We start from the raw sequence: 17,371 nt of genomic DNA on the forward strand, positions 1-17,371 counted from the left end.
ATTTATTTTCCCCCCGCCTTTTCTTTTGTGCGGCTGTCGCATTCTTGATTTAGCAAATTGACTGCCATGAAAATGCGGAAAACTTGCGGAAAAGTTGCCTGGCGCTTTAAGCGTACAGGAATTCGACTCAAGTTCTTCGTCCAGGTATTTTCACGGCATATCAAAGATTGAGCCGAAAATAATTTTAATCAAATATGGCTCGTTACTTTTAATAAACATTTCCTCAGAAGTTTAAGAATCTCTTCGGAAAATATGTGCAGTATTTGTCCTTGTTGTTCCTCATCCATTTTTCCAATGATTACCAAAAAAAAATGATTCAAAAATTATTTAAAAATACCTGCAGAAAAACTACACAAACCTGAAGTTCCGGACACCATAACTTGCCCAAATTGATTTTGGAGTGGTATATCTTTAAAAGCTTGTGGCAATATGCTCTAAAACTTTGCATCTAAATTTGAGTTTCCCATTTTTGACCCATTTTTTGCAAAGGGCTGTACCCTTGCCAAATTTTCAAAAAAAAGGTTGTGCCCAAATTTAAACGCCAAAAGTTTGAGACTGTCTTCCTGAGTTGCGGAAGGTACAACATTCCACTATCCGACTATTTTAAGCCAAGTTATGAGGTACCGAAGTACACAAGCCTGAAGTTCCAGACGCCATAACTTGGAGAAATGAACTCCGATTTAAGAGTAGCATACCTCAAAATGCTTGTATTAATATGCTTTAAAAATCTGCATTTAAATTTGAGTTTGCCAATTTTGATCCATTTTTTGCAAATTTTGATGATGGTACCCCTTGCCAAATTTTCAAAAAATTGACGAAAAATGGTGTGCCCAAGTTTGAATGCCAAAAGTTTGTGGGTGTCCTCCTGAGTTGCGGAAGGTACAACATTCCATTATCCGACTATTTTTAGCCGAGTTATGAGGCACTGAATGAGGGGTAGGCGACCAAAAACCGCAAAATGTGAATCAATACATGGGAAATGATTAAAAACCACTAATTTGTTGGGGGAAGGAAGGGGGAGGAAGTGATTTACCAGCCACCCCTTGTTGAAACTCAAATCAGCCCATATCGCAGCATAAAACTTGGTCAAAAACTTAAGCCATGCTCGGTGGCAAAAATGCCCAAAAAGCCCAACAAAAAAAAAATTGGAAAAATGGGAAAACCAAGAACTCTCGTCTCAACTCAACCGAACTGAGCTCTACGGCACAAAATCTGCAGCTCGGGTCCAGAGATAAAGTCAAATACTTGACAAGTCACAGGTAACAAGTATGAACTTATGAAGCCACACACTTGTGTGTGTGTGCGTAAATGTGTGAGTGTGTGTGTGTGAGTGTATGTTGGTCTTTTGCAAAAGTGCTGCAAAGTTTTCAAATTATTTTTGGTTACATAATTGGAATTGATAACTTTGCCAGTCGACAGCGCACAGGAATCATTCGGGACATACATACAGCTCTCTCTCCCTCTCACTCTTTTTGTACAACCCGTCTCTTTCACATACACCGCGCTCCATCTCTTTCGCCCACGCAGATCTGCACTTGTATTTGTCAATAACAAGCAATTTAACAATTTTGTACACAGTCACAGAAAAGGCGAAAAACTCTTGTAAAGTTATCATTCAAACTTGAAAATCAATAAAACTTTTGACACAACTCCATGCAGTGAGAAAAAAAAGAGGGCACAAAGAGCGCTGTGCAGAGGTGTTCGGAAGCTAGAGGTATGTATGTTCACCTCTGACTTAACCCACTTTCCCATGATATTTTTCCTTTGTCGCTTAACAACACACATTTTTCACCCAAAAAAAAAAAAACAAGAGAGAACGCTATAGTCAAGTTCCCCGACTATCTGATACCCGTTACTCAGCTAGTGGAAGTACGAAGGAGAGTCTTCAACAGTTTTTGGCGATTTGTGTTCGTTAGAGTGGGCGTGGCAAATTGATACAAATTTACAAGACTAATACAAAAATGAAAAAATATCAAAACATTTTTTAAAAGTGTGGGCGTGGCAGCTTTGGGCGGCTTGTGGGCGTTAGAGTGGGCGTGGCAGCCTGAATCGACGAACTTGCGCTGCGTCTATGTCCCTGGAGTCTGTATACTTTCTAGCTTTTGTAGTTCCTGAGATCTCGACGTTCATACGGACGGACAGACGAACAGACGGACTGACAGACGGACATGGCCAGATCGACTCGGCTATTGATCCTGATCAAGAATATATATACTTTATATGGTCGGAAACGCTTCCTTCTGCCTGTTACATACTTTTCAACGAATCTAGTATACCCTATTACTCTACGAGTAACGGGTATAATAAATCCCAGCAACTTCCTCTTTCGCCTTTGGAGTTTTCTCATATTTTTTTTTAATATTCTTGCTCTATCCACTAACCTTCCCGCACCCACCCACCCACCATCACCCCCCGCTATCTGCCATCGACGCCGCCCAAGAAAGTTAATTAAGAAAGTTTGATTTCTTATGGCTAAATAACGCTGCAAAGTTTCACTGACTGACAAATATCGAGCAATAATCAAAAAAAGAAAGCACAAAAAGGGGGTTTTATTATACAACAACAAAAATATGAAATTCCTTACCCACAAAATATTTCCTGTTCCCCACACCACCCCCCTCTCCCTTATCGGCGATTGATAAGATGGGGTTGGCAAATTTTTCGAGGGGGCGGTCGGGTAATAAAAAGTTTTTTTCCTGGCCCCTTTTGTCTGACTCGGTAACCAGCAAATCAACAAATATTTGTTTCTTCCTTGGCTAATTTTCCTGAATTTTTCCATAACCCTGGGCACAAACACTTTCACTTAGAGAATGTTGCATGTATGAGAAAATATGAAAAGTCTTTAAAACTTTGAATGGCCTAATTCAATCGGAAAATGCATTAACAAATTTTTTTAATAAGCATATTTACAAAAAAAATTTCCAGTTAGGGCATTCGATTATTCAACTCTCCACATTTCTGTCTAATATTTTTATGCATTTTATTTTACAATTACAATATTTATTAAGTGTGACGGTCTTTGGCTTTACGAGCTGTTAAGTGGCCAGCGAGAGAAAACGGGAATTGGGTTGAGGGTCATAAAGCCATGACTTATGGCCTGTTAACTGGTCCACACAAACACACAAAACAGGCAACCGAAAATCAGAGTCATACATTATGGCAATTTACAAGGGTTATTGATATGGCCGCCGATAGGCTGGAGGCCTATGAATCGGCCCGTCTAATTGGCCAAGTGAAAATGCCCAAAAGCCAGGCGCAATTTTTGCAGGCAAATTGCCGGGAAAAACCAAAAACCAAAAAACCAAAAAATGGACCGGCATTCATGTCACATGCGCCGGATGTAGAAAAGAATATTAAAGAAGCTGCCACTGCGAGCTAAACAACTTAATGACTTCCTGCTAGTTAGGCCTCCATGCACAGCCGCAAAACAGCAACAGCAGCCAGCGAAGTACACTGCGAAAAATCTCGAATTGTTCATCAAATAGTTTATATCCAACTAAATTCAAAGCAATGTAAAAGCTTGAGGCAAAACATATATGTACAACGTTTGTTTGACTAGCTTATAAAGAAGAGTTGTTAGTTTTGGTGTGTAATAGTAAACCTTTTTTTTCAATGCAGCACAAAACCAAACAACGTACTCAAAACTGTCAACAACAACAACAACGAGGACGAGGACAAGGACAACAACTAAAGACATCTGTGCGAATGAATGTTTCCTTGGGGCTTCTAAGGCCGCCAACGACCGCAGAGAGCTCCATTATAAAGCTTCAAAATGGGGCGGCGTGTTTTAAGCACTGGCAAAAATATCTATAGGTTTCTAGCTGAAGAGCTAACAAATCATTGCTAACGTAGCTCAGCAATGAAGGAATATCTATATCAATAATAGCTGAAATCACCATTTAATGTGTAAAATCATTACGTTCGAAATATGTAGGTAAGCCCATCCTTTTCTCAGTGTACAAAAGTTGGCGGGGGATGGCTCAAATTTATGTCGCACTTGCGACGCTTTATCTCCGCGGCGAAAGACAAAAAAAAAGCGAGAGAGTACATAAATTTTTAATGCAAATTTCCTTTCTATAATTGTTCATACTTGGACACATTTGCATTTATTAAGCCCGAGTCTAAGGAGCCACGCCCACCGCCCAAAGCCCACCGCTGGTGGGCCACTTAGTTTGCGTTTATTGTACACTTTTTATGGGGCATACACCCCCTGCGCAAAATATTGCTATTTTGTTAAATTATCTTAAGCATTTTTATGGCATCGAGAGTTGCGCTTCCGCAGCCGCACTTCTGGCACTTGGCTTTTATTTATTTTTTTTGGTTTTTTTTTTTCGTTCTTAGTGCTTATTTTTATTGTATTACGAAGAGCACGCGGGTGGTTTAAGCAGAATGTTACTTGATTTGATAAAAAAGTGAAAGAGCTTTGATATATACATATATTCATATATATATTTTTGAAATATTAAGTGCAACGCTTGGACAAAGAACCAAAAGCGACCAAATTATATTTTTTTGCTTTGCGGTTCAGAACTGTGCAATCCACCCTCGCCGATTTACATTTGTCACACATACCGAAAGCTGGCGAAAGAAGGAGACAAGCATTCTTGGCCGTCTCTGTTTTGACGGCATTTCATTTAATATAATAAAATGAAACGCAAACGCAAACGACAGACATCTGGTATCTGGTGAAGAGCAGAGTAGAAGGCTCTGGGTGGCTAAATAGTGGGTTATGTTAAAAAAAAAAACACCAGAACTTTGGGATAAAGAAAGCTTGGCTTTATAAATGCAAGCCAATAAAAAATTGTGGGTAAATTGAAGTTGCAAATATCTAAATATCAAAACAACTTAAAAAGCAACGCTGCAATTGAGTTATTTCAAATAACTTGGATCTTTTTTTGCCTGTGTAGCGATGTTGCGGAAATGACACTGAAGTGATGAACCAAAATCAGCGCCACTTTTCTGTTATTAGAAGTTGTAAAAAGAACAAATAGCAATTCGGAAAACGAACTGGGGGCGTGACAGCTCAAATAGACCTCGAACAATTGGCAATAGGAAAGAAAGGGGGGAGTAAAATCGGCTGGAAAAGCGGCGGCAAAGGCAATGGAAAATCTGGGGAAAATCATTTGAAAAGGGAGAAGACAATAAGAAGGCACTGCGATGACAGCAGAATGTTTGACAGGCGCAACATGTGATGGACTTGCCCGAAAAAGAATGTATTCAATATATACATTTGTATATTTATATATTTATATGCATATGCCCATATAACCATATATACCCATATAGACCGACATTCGATATGCTGACAGGTCCCGGCATCAAATTATCAAATTATTCAACTGTCAAACACGTCGCGGCTGCCATCAGCCATCAGCCAAGAGCCAAACTGAACTGCAGCCAATTTGAATTAATTAAACTGTAGCGTAAACATATTTGATGTAATTAGCCCAACAAATTACAAATTACAACGCTAACGCATAAATAACTCATCGATACAACGCAGCAAAGCAATGAATATATATATGTATATATATATATATATTCATATAAATATATATATATATTTATGCATGGGTTGGATTTGCTAAAAATTGAATAAGAATAACTAAACATATAAATACCAATTTGCAAAAGGTTGAAAGGTTGGGCTAGACGGCACATAAATTTAGTGCGGACCGCCTTTCCGCAGCGGAGGAACATGATTTGTGGCATGCAACTTTGTGGCATGCAACCTACCAGGCGCTGTCCTTGTGCCCCGCCCCTCCCCTTCCCCTTCCACCCGCTGGCTAAGTTCTATAATATCGAGCAACATATGTTGGCAATAACGTGCACCACGGGCCCATCCATTCGACGGAATGGGCACGAGTCCAGCCTTGAACCCCCTCTATTATTGCATAAAGTTTTACTTTTATCAGCTTGCACTGCTCGCTCGCACGCAGAAATGGAAGGAAAAAGAACTTGACTACAAAAAAAAAATATATATATGTATATATAAAAACAATCTGCAAAGAAGCAGCGTAAAGTTCTTAACCGAAAGTACTGGACCAAAAAAAATCAATGGCCAATGCGAATGTGGCTCAGAGGAGCACAACAAACTTACACCACTTGCGCAGCTTGTGCCTTGTTTTCCAGCTATTTTGGCCACGATTCTTTGGAAAAGTTTTCAACGGCCAGTGTGGCCAGAGCTGAAGTTTTTCGGGTTAAGCAACCCTTGTGTGACCCTTGTGTGACCAAGCATCTAAAGTGTTTACCAAACTTCGATCCGTGACGTTGGTAGATCGACTGGATAGAAATAAATTGGCCAGCTCCCAGTAAATGCGACTAATCTAAGTCTTTGGCTTGCGCCTGGCCTGCACTGAGAAAAATAAAATGTACAATGACATATCTTCTAAATATGTATGTTAATAATGTAATAATCTGTAACATACAAAATGGGTGAAATCTAACAACATTGAGCTTCCCAATGCTTTAATTACACTGTTATTTAGGTTGTGCGCCCAGTTAAACTTGCTCACCATTCAGCTTTTGTACCCAGTGTTTGTGCCACTGGCCAATCCACATCTTTTCATTTTGCAGCTCTTGTCACGCGGCTTTCGGTGGCTTATGGCCAACTGATTCTGTGATTCTGCTGGCTCTTTGTCCTGCTTTTCCGCCGGCAATGGCAATGGCAATCGGCGGGATCAGGACTCCTTCACAGCAGGCGTTCTCCAAAGCTCCAGCAACTTCTTCTTTTATTTTCCTCCGCTCGCAGCCACAAAGAAAAACTTTACACAAAGATTATTTAGTTACAAGCGCTGTTCCTGTGTGTTTGTGTGTATAAAAAAATAAAAAGAAGAGAATATCAACAGCAAGTTGGGATTTTAGCTCGGGGGGCAGGAGCCACAATCCATGTGATACCCCTGCCATTAGCCAGATGAAATGACAGTCGCGATCCTGCAGTCTGGAGTCTCAAGACTGGAGTCCTGCTGCTTATTAAACTTATCAGAGGAATAAGTTAGTAACGACAACAGATAGTGGCACTAGGTTATAAACTACATATAATTTGTATAAAATCAAAGATACATTTTAATTTTAAGCGCGTGATTTTCTTAGTTTCCCAAGTACTTCGCTGCCGTTTATTATTCAGCCACGTCATTGGTGCATTGGTGTCAAAGTGCATGCTGAATTGTTCATTGCCCTCTTTTGCGCCATTCATTGCCATGCATGACGTACCCCCTTTGAAAACAAAAAAAAAAAGGGCAAACCAGAGACTCTGACACTGAAGACATTCCACAATTTGTATGACATTCGCAATGACACACTTGGCAGGAACTGGAAAAAAAAAATAGAACAAAAATAAAACCATACTGAGGGGGAGCTCTGCGATGAGATGCGAGTCAATTGCACATGGGTTTTCTATTCAGAGCGATTGTGCTGACGTTTCTTCAATGGCCTGAAATGAATGCCGGGTATCGAGATGCCCCCTAAAAAAGCCATCGGAAAAGAGCTCAAAACTCAAACGCAAACTAAAACTGAAATCCCTGAAACAAAAGGCCAAATGCGCTCACTCTCCGTTGGCCTGTGATGCGGCATCTGCTTATGGCCAAGTTGTACAGACTTATATTCCTGTTTATATTCCTATTGCTATTCCTATATCTATTCCTATTCCGATATGAAGTCATAGTCCGTGCACGAGTCCGATGTCATTGTTACAGCCAACTGGCAGACAAGTGACTCTGGCTTTTTTTCGCACCAACTTCTATGGGTAATGATATCCAAGGGGACACTTGTTCTGTGTTTCCCTTACGCTCACAGGACGTATACTTAATATGCACTCGCTTGCAGCTGGCAGCTTGCAGAGGAGCACAACTTGTGCTTGTGGTCAAATCAACAAGCAGTTAACTTGTATTTATATTTATATTTATATTTCATTGCATATTTGTTTTAGTCGGATTTGTAGTTCTTTAAAGCAGCCAGCCAGGCAAAGGGTATATTTTTCGTGGGTTTCAGCCATTTCAGCCATTTACTCCCTTTCCTTTTTATGTATTTCCCTGATTTTTTCATTGTTTTGCCGCTTTCCCTTTGTTTTTGCCCTTTCAGCTTTCTTTCGCACGATTTGTTTTGCTGCTGCTGCTGCTGATGCTGATGCAGCTGCTTTGACGCTTGGTCCGCTCAATTGGCTGCAAGTGCAATATTTTGATTTACAATTGTCTCGCAGGAAGGGCAACAGCAACAGCAACACGCTGCTTTTTCAGGATCTTAATTGGGTGATTTTTCTGCATTTTCACGAGTGCAGAGATAGTACTACGTCTCACATTTGTATGCATTGCGGGCAGGACACAAACCGAAACTAATTTCCATTGTGCAAATAATTTGCGACCAGACATAATTTTTCTGCAGTTGCGGGTGAACATGTTGCTGCTGTTGCTGCTGTTGCTGCAACTGCAATTTCTGCTGCAGCTGCTGCTGTTGCTTGCGAGTCCCAAAGGGTTGCCAGATTGGCCGAGTTTTGCCGGGATTCCCACTGTTTGCCCATGCACAATGCATACAAATTGCATTACAATCAGGCAGGGCAAACATGGAAATATATATACATACATATATATAAAATAAGTAAGGAGCGACAAAAATCCGAATGGAAGAAATGCTTGAAATCGTTCACAGAAAACGAACAAAGCATGGCAAATATTTATATACAAATATTTTTAGCTCTAAGCCCAAACAACAGACGAGTGAAAGAGGCGGCAGGTCGATACGTGTATGCAGCTGGAACGTAGAAATGCAAAATTTTAAATGTAATTTGGAAAATTGCTGAACAAAAAAAAGAAAAAGGGATGCCATGGCAAGCCAAAAAACAAAGTGTCCGGTCTGCGAATCGAGTCACATCACGTCCTTGATTCCCACAGAGAAGTATTCGCATTAATTGGCAGCTCTCACTCTCACTCAAAAGTATCTTTGCATCTGGAAGATGCAAGCCCAAGCTTGGGCACACTGGGCATGATGTTTCGGGCTTAAGCTACAGCTGCCTGATATATGATATTTTGTATTTAAGACTTTCTAATTCATACATTTCCATGACTTGTTTAAAAGTGATTTCCAAAGACATCATGGCATGGGCTGGCCAATTCAGGGAACTCAGGGAAAAGTTTCCCTTCTCTGCTTTCTCTGCAAACATATTTTTTAATTTTCGTCTTTTTGAGTGACAAGAAAGGAAATACTTTATTGTTTGCATTTATAATTTATACGATATATCTTCTGCTGATCTTTTTTGACTACGTCTTCGTTCGTTGTCCTTTGAGGCGCTTGTCATTTCATTTCATTACATCGCATTGTTGTCCCTTCTGGCTTTTGTGCTTTTCTCAAATATTTACATGTACCTTTTTTTTTTGCCTTCATCTCCTCTCATTCTTCATCTCCTCGAAGGACTTCCCCTCGTCGCCCCAGCTCTGCTCTGCTCTGATGTTCACGCTCCTCGAGGATATTTTCCCCGCAGGAAAATCGCCTGCTGCGTCAGTTTTCCGAATGCCTGCTGGGCTGAAATGGCATTTATTAATTACTATGTAAATAACTTGAAGTCAATTTCAATGGGAATTGTGTTGGCGCGCAATCCAAACGAGCCAATTTGCAGGCTCATTTCAATGCCTTCCGTCATTCAAGGATATCCATGGCAATAAGTCATTCACTTATGACCAATTAGTTCGAACATTAATTCATGGCTTTCTCAGACTTTGATTTTTATATTCTAACTTTTTTGCAAATGATATTTAATATTCTACATAACATATTGTTTAAGATCTTGTCTATTTAATGTGTATTTCACACACATTTTGCTGGCCCAAAGAGTCAAATGGTTGGGTATCGGATTTTGGCCAGAAAACTGGGACCAAATAAGCCGAACTTCGAAAACCAAAGAGCTGCACATGAAGTGCAGTCGTATGAGGGAGTATTTTAGTTATTCCAAGTGAAGGCAAACATAATGCGCATAATGCCAGCAGTGGTTGGCAAAAATGCTGCCATTTAAATGCTGGCCAACATTTGTCAAGCCTCCGCTCGTTCTGTCTCTTTTCGCTGAACTATTGCCCTCTCTCTCTCCTTCTGTGTGTGTGTGTGTGAAACTATAGCCATCTCTATATTTTGGGTCTGTGAGGTACTGTTGTTGCGACACTTTTGTGAGGCGAGCTGCTTGTAAATCTCTTTTTAATTGCATTTAACCGCAAACAAATTCCAAAACCCGGCAACACTGGAGTCGCAGCAGTAGTATGTAGTAGTATGTAGTAGTAGTAGTAGCAGTAGCAGTAGTGGTAGTGGAACATTCCAACCACCCACTGCTTGCTTGGCAATCCCGCTTGGCCGAAAACCGGGCTGAAACTAAAAACCGCACGTGGCAGACGAAACTAGAATGCAGGACACATGCACAATGAAAGGCCAGTTGAGTGGGCGTCAAGGGAAGGGGGGTGTGCCGCCCGAACATGGCCGCAAAAATTGTTTAAACATATACCAACCCAAATACAATCCGAATCGAAAAGGCGCCTAGGCAGGCAGCCGAGGCAGCAGGAAAGCAGTCACAGTCAATTATACAAATTGCATTTGTGTTGCTCTCTTGCAGGACCGCATTTGCATACTACCCAACACACAGGACCTTCCCCTACCCCCCTTTTGCACACCCCCATTGGCCCCCTTTTGGATTTAGCCACACGTCGCATGTTGGCCACGAAAAAGTCAACCAAAGCTGCAGCTAGCCCATGCAGTAAGCCCGTTTTAAGCGGATTTCAAGCGGCCAAAATAGGTCCAATTTAATCGGCATTATGCGAAAACAAATATTCGCTTTGTGGGTTAAAGATGCAATAAGATTACATTTTAATTGTACTAAATGCTACCTCAAATCTGTATCCGAGATGCACTCCAGCTTCAGCTTTCCAGCTGGCTCCCTCAGTTGGATCCCTCAGTTTTTTTTTTAGAAGAACGAGTTGCTGCAACCTGCTGCACTTGATTGATCACGTCCAGTCTGAAGTTGCCCATGAGGTTGCGCCCAAGCTTCTCCAGCGCCTCGTCGTTTGGATGCAGCGCTCGGCCAGCCTTAATCATCCGCTCCAGCTGATCCTCCAGGACGAGCAACTCCGTCATCCGCTTGAACTCACGGGACTTCTTCCACAGCGACGCCAGGTTGACGATCAAGTAGATGAGGGCTGCGACCACGGGGCCGGAGAAGAAAATCATCTTCTGAATCATATTGAAAATTTGCCAACTTCGTCTTTTCAGGAATTTATTTTAAACTGTTTTTCAGAAGCTGCCGACTTGACTGTGCATAGACGACTGAAATGAGGAACTTTCTGTGACATCAAATGACAAGCTGGATGGGAATCATGGCCTGCTAGGTAAGATATTGTTATGGCTACAGATACCCAAAGCACAGTCTACTAGGTATGATACATTTTAGAATTACACATTTGAGTCCAATCAATTTCTCAGCTAGCGTGGAAGCTAGTGTCACGTAGTAGACGCAACTTACAAGCTAAAAAAGACTATTTAAAAGTACTATTGAAAGCCTGTTATCAGGGAAACAAGTTTTAATTTGCCCCCAGAAAAACAGAATTGTAGAATTCAATGGGGGAGCACTACATTCGCGTCAATTACGGTTTTCAGCAGAAGAAGCTGCCAGAGGAGCTGCTGACTTTCGAGGAGATTCTCAGCCTGAGCAATGCCTCGCCGAAGATTCTGAAGCAAACCATCAAGATTTTGGCCAGGCAGCGTTTTAAGGTCAATCCAAAGAAAATGGAAAACGGGTTACAATACTTGGCGATCGCCCAGGACAAAGAAGTGAGCAAAGTAGTGGAAATTGTTAGGCATATCATTGCCTAAGATTCACATCTTGGATCAAAATCCTTTTAGGATTAAACAAGCCAGTGAAACGCTTCCTCCTTCTTTCACAGGTGCAAGACGGCGCTGAGAGTGTGAAGGGCATGTCCTTCGAGGAGCTGGTCGTTCGCACAGGAGTGCATCCTTTGCACCTGGAACGCAGCCTGTACAAAATCGCCCTGCTGAGCGACAACTCTTTTTTTGGTTGAATAGATTAAATGCCAAACATTTAGTTCAACTTTAAATGGATTAGATGTTCAATAACTAACACATGGCAAATAAAGCAGTTGGCGTTGATCTGAACATCACTTAATTCTGTTTTTCATACTAAGAAATAATCTGCTTGGTATTATGTAAAACTTGTTACTTGGCTCGTATTTTAGCCCTTTAAATAGATGTTTTCCTAAGGGTCAGGTTAAGTTCCATAAGCAGTTAACCTCGCTGTCGCTTTGTGTTATACCCAATAAAGTTCGCATACTCCGCTTTAGTTTCATCCAAGGTATCTCTTTTATTTTTGTATCTTTTGTTAGCCCAGCCCAGTTCATCTTTTAATTAATTCACAAGCAGCGTAAAAGTTTTGTAGCCACTTTGGGCCTAGACCACCAGCAGTTTTTCCGCCCTCTCCCCCTTACCTCCTCAAAAAAAAAATATATATATATGTATAAAGAAAAAAAAAGAAAGGGGATAGCGAAAAAAAGGCAGGAAGCACTTGCAACACAACGCAAGAAAACTTTTCTTATACAAAATTATGGAAAACTTTTATTTCCATGCATAACACACATACGCCCTGTTGGCCGTGTGCGTGCGTCTGTGTGTGTGTGTCTGCGTGTGTGTGCGTGTTTATTGCTTTACTTTTTGCACTCTTAAATAAAACTTGCATGCATGAGTGTGCGTGGGTGTCTGCGCACATTTATTTATTTAGTTTCGCTGCCTCTCGTCGCAAGTTTTTTATACATACATACATACGTACGCGCAAATAAATTTGTATTTTGTATCTTGCCCCTTTTCCCCCCTTTTTTTTTGGGCATAAAATTGGCACATCAAGCAGCGGCAAATTTAAGTTGCAAGCGTAAACAGTAAAAGGGGTGGCAAGGGGCGTGGCAAAGCTGTCACATCAGCAATTGCCCATGGGCATCCAAGACAAGCAGCAACAGTAGCAACAGCAGCAGCATCAGCACGGTGATTTATAAATTTTTAACTTTTATTCTGCGGCCATAAGCGCGGCCAACTTGACTTTATGGCCGAAGCAGGCCAAATAAAACTTCAGCTGTAGGAAATAATGGGTTACGAAGATGATGATGGCCATGTGATCATCTTCACGGGCAGTTTTTGTCCTTTTTTTTCGAGTTTTTCGAGTTTTTGGAACGTGCCAATGAGCTGGCCGGGCAATTTGCGACTTTTATGCGACTGCTAATGACACAATTTGGTGGCGCTGAAGAAAGATGCCTGATAGCGTGGCGACATGTGACACGCACGCAAAACAATTAACTGTTAACACTCACTCACACACACAGACAGATATGCTCACCAGAGAACTGCAAGAGTGGCTCTGTTGATCAACCATCGTAGTTGTTGCATTCTCTGACCAAATCTCCGAGCCAATCGGAAAAATCATCATCAAAAATTGAAAAGATATTTCGAATGTTCTGATGAAAATAGTGATATTTATAGTCGCAGATGGATTAGGCGATCATTTCAGCCAGAATGTGTGATCTTTTGGTCACTCTGATTTAATCGAATCGAAAATTTTACAAAATTTTAAACAACACGAAATAGACATTTCTTTTTTATATATTATAGTATTTGCTTTGTTGAAATTTATAATATTTGCCAAAAAAAAAAAAAAACAAGCAGCCACAGAAGCCGCAGCCAAAAGCCTTTCCACGTCAGCTAGCTCAGGCCAGGCACTTCCTCCAGTAGGTCGAAATCACATTGTTGATATCCTCTGCTGCCACATAAAATCACTGCACCACTCACTCACAATTAGTATTTTTTAAAAATTGGATCGCAAAAGTTGTTTGCTTACGTAGAACTTTTGAGAAGCGCAGAGAAGGGCACCTATATTTTGGTATTATTTAGTATTATTTAGTATTAAGTATTTAGTATTATTTAGTATTTAGTACTTAGTATTATTTAGTATTTAGTACTTTGTATTATTTAGTATTTAGTACTTTGTATTATTTAGTATTTAGTACTTAGTATTATTTAGTATTTAGTACTTAGTATTATTTAGTATTTAGTATTATTCATTATTTCCATTTAATGTAACGTAATACTTTCAACTATCTTACTTATAATTTTATAATTTCACTTTGAATGCCAGCTAGAACAATATAAATAGAATATAGTGTTATTTAAGTATAAATATTATTAAATAATATATAAGATCACCCGGGAGTTTGTTATTGATGCAAATAGAGGGTCAACAAACACTCGGGTGCTGAGATACTTTTTACGTTTACGCTAATCCGCGATGACCGCTTCACTTCATTTCGCTTGTTTTTATTCGCGTTTTTATTGCACAGCCGCACACAGCGAGAAAAAAGTTGGGAAATATATAACCCAACTTCTGAATTGAATTTCTAATATTCCTTAAATATTACATGTCATGCTTAAATTTTCCATTCCAGAGATATGCTTTAGATGTAGCTAAATGTATCGATTGCACTTTAAATGATGCAACTTAATACATCAGCAATTTTCTTCTTTTCTAGTGCATACACTTGCAATTACGCTGGGTGTACAGCTGGATTTTCCAATGACCCCTGAACCCGATGCCGCGCTCTTTCGCACACTCTCTACCCTTCTTTTTCGCTTTCTGTTCGGCCGGCTCAGTCAGCGTCTAAGTATGCTGCTTCCGTTTCCGTCGCCGTTGCCATTATATGAAGAAGTGTGGGTGTGTGTGCGAAAAGGACTTTCGTTAGTGGGCATGGCATTGTTGTCGCAAAGTGCTGAAATACACACACACACGCGCACACAAACACACGCATAGCAGCACCAACACACATGCATCATTGGCCATTATCGCGTGCGCCTTAAAAGCACAAAAACGTCGGGTTGGGAGTGGCAAAAAGAGAGTTGTCTAAAAGCCAAGCCACCAGCGACAAGGACAATGAAATGCCACTGCCAATAAATAGTGAAGAACAACAACAGCAACATTGGGGCAAGGGAAAGGGAAAAGGAAAGAGGGGTAAGGGGAAGGGGAAAGGAAAAAGTAGCATCGACATTTCCTTTGACTTTGCTTTGGCTTGCTTTATCGTAACAATTGGCAATTGGATTTGCTTTTGTTCGGGCCACGGGGCGTATGCGTAATGTATTTTGTATCTCCTGCCACAAACAAACACACGCATACAGAGAGAGTCGCGACAATCGCAATTTAGTGAGGCTTTTATTGGCCACCCCCCTTACCCCCCTTATCAGCGTAAAGACCCTAAATGCCAAATTGTAGACGTATCCCCGTTGTTTCCACGCTGGGTGACCATTTCGCTGGTCTGTGTCCATGGCATAATGGAAATTACTTGATTATCGTTTACACGTCGCCAATCGCTCAGCGAATCTTCACTGAATGCGAGCGGCTAATAGACGACACACGCACACACACACACACAGAAAGGACAATGGGAAGGGGAAGAGCCAGGATATCCGTGAGTCTTATTGAGGTGTTTGTGGCAGGAAGTGAATGGCAAGTGTGCTTACCCTGAAATCATAACTATGTTACATATCTATATAGATATAAGTGTGTATATAAATTGTTGGGATATTCATAATGTAAATATAAACTAGCACATATAGTTACACTTTTTGTAAAAAAGTATCTCAAATTAAAAGATATATATATTCCAAATACTCCGTGCACATTTCAGGGCATTAACATTGCTTTCGATTTGCTATTTATGCCTCGCTTGCAGCTTTACCCTTATTTCAATGCAACTTTATTTAGCGGCGACCACAAGAGTGGAGAAAAATCGGAAAATCGGAAAACCGGATACAATGGAATCATTAACTACTCGCTCGTTAATTTCTTAAGCGATTTCAGGGCACTTTCGCAGGCTGTAATTAAATTTGTTGCTCGACCCAAAAACCGAGACCGAAACATTGGCATTTTCCTTTGCAGCAGACTTGCTTCTGTTTTTTTTTCGGCCAGCTGATTTGGAAAATTCATGGAGGAAATTGGGGGAAATGGGTAAACGAGGCAACTGGGACTTGGTCAAGCTGCCACAGTGCATTCGGCTTGCTTTTCAGCCAAAGGGAAAGCGACAGGTCGAAAGTAGGTGAAAATGTCAATGGTAGCCAGTTGGTTCGTGGATTCAGTTCGCTGCCGTAATGGTTAGCCTCTGTGTGCTTCGGCACCGTGGTGAGTTTGCGCAGCCCTTTTCCAGTGGTGAGTTTTCCCTAAGAGTTTTTTACCTAAGAGAAAACCCGAAGAGAGTGAAAAGCGCTTAGATGTTTTAACCAGCAGGTAACCCGCTGGGAAACGCACATTTTCGATCATGGTTAGAAGTATGCACATTTCCGATCATCACATTTGCCTCAACTTGGAAGTAAACATTGCTAATAAGTTGGCTTTAGAACGATTCGTTATAATATGTATTAAAACAACAAATCAATTTAAGATTCTATAAGTTTTGCATGTAGAGGGCAGCTGCACAAAGCAACTATTTTGATAGTTTCTTTCAGACATTTTCTTGCCCCGTGCCGAGACTTCCAAGTCCGGCATTCGAATGACTGGAACACATGGCCAAAAGGGGGGTTCTTGGGGAAGGGGGCAGGGGGCACACACGCACTTGGGCGCGCCTAGAAGTATGCTCTGACAACTTTGAAGTGCTCTTGCTCTTGCGGCCGTCGTCGCAGTAGTCGCAGTAGTCGCGATGTCGCGCCGCTTTGACTTGTCAAACAAAAATAATGCCATTTGCCAGTTGCAAGAGTACTCAGCTACTAAGTCCCCCGGCTTTTTCACCCCGCAGCAACAGCTGCTGCCCCTGCAACATCAGCAACACTAGCAACACCAACAGCAGCAACATCAACCGAACGGCAACACGAATCCGTTTTAATGAAGACCCAGGCCTCCAGCCAGCAGCTTTCAGCTGGCAAAAGTTGGCAAAGTTGGCAGACGGTTTAAGTGGAAGGCCAACACTTAATATCGGTTAAAGCTAAATTACTGCCTTAATTGCAAATCAAATTTGAAAGAGACATCAGGCGAAAGTGCGTGCAAGTGGTGAAAGCAAATCTAGCCACCAATCACAGTTTGCCCCTACACGAAATAGTAACTTTCATTTAAGTCACACAAAATGTTTGAAGGTCTGATTTTCTAATGGATTATCTATTTCGGTTTTTCCATCCAGAGGTTATCCATAAACCCACCTTAATGATGCGCAATTTTAATCCATTGCCTTGTGGCATCGCCGCGCCTGGATGCTCTTTAATGTAATTGAAATGTCATGAATGAAATGACAAGTAAACCGACAGCCAGCAGCCCGCTGCTGTGGATGCTGCTGCTGCACATGTTGCATGTTGCATGTGGCATGTTGCCTGTGGG

At 41.1% G+C, this 17,371-nt stretch overlaps 1 protein-coding gene across 1 annotated transcript; it reads left to right on the forward strand.

Annotated features, from left to right (window-relative positions):
- Positions 1 to 11,458: 11,458 nt before the first annotated feature.
- On the forward strand, positions 11,459 to 12,143 carry LOC6524205. Its single transcript, XM_002100032.4, has 2 exons — positions 11,459 to 11,796; positions 11,910 to 12,143. The coding sequence occupies exons 1-2, from the start codon at positions 11,584 to 11,586 to the stop codon at positions 12,042 to 12,044; spliced, it is 348 nt and encodes a 115-aa protein (XP_002100068.1). The 5' UTR covers positions 11,459 to 11,583; the 3' UTR covers positions 12,045 to 12,143.
- The last annotated feature ends 5,228 nt before the right edge of the window (positions 12,144 to 17,371 follow it).

This window comes from Drosophila yakuba, chromosome X (assembly GCF_016746365.2).
Source record: "Drosophila yakuba strain Tai18E2 chromosome X, Prin_Dyak_Tai18E2_2.1, whole genome shotgun sequence".
Classification (NCBI taxonomy): domain Eukaryota; kingdom Metazoa; phylum Arthropoda; class Insecta; order Diptera; family Drosophilidae; genus Drosophila; species Drosophila yakuba.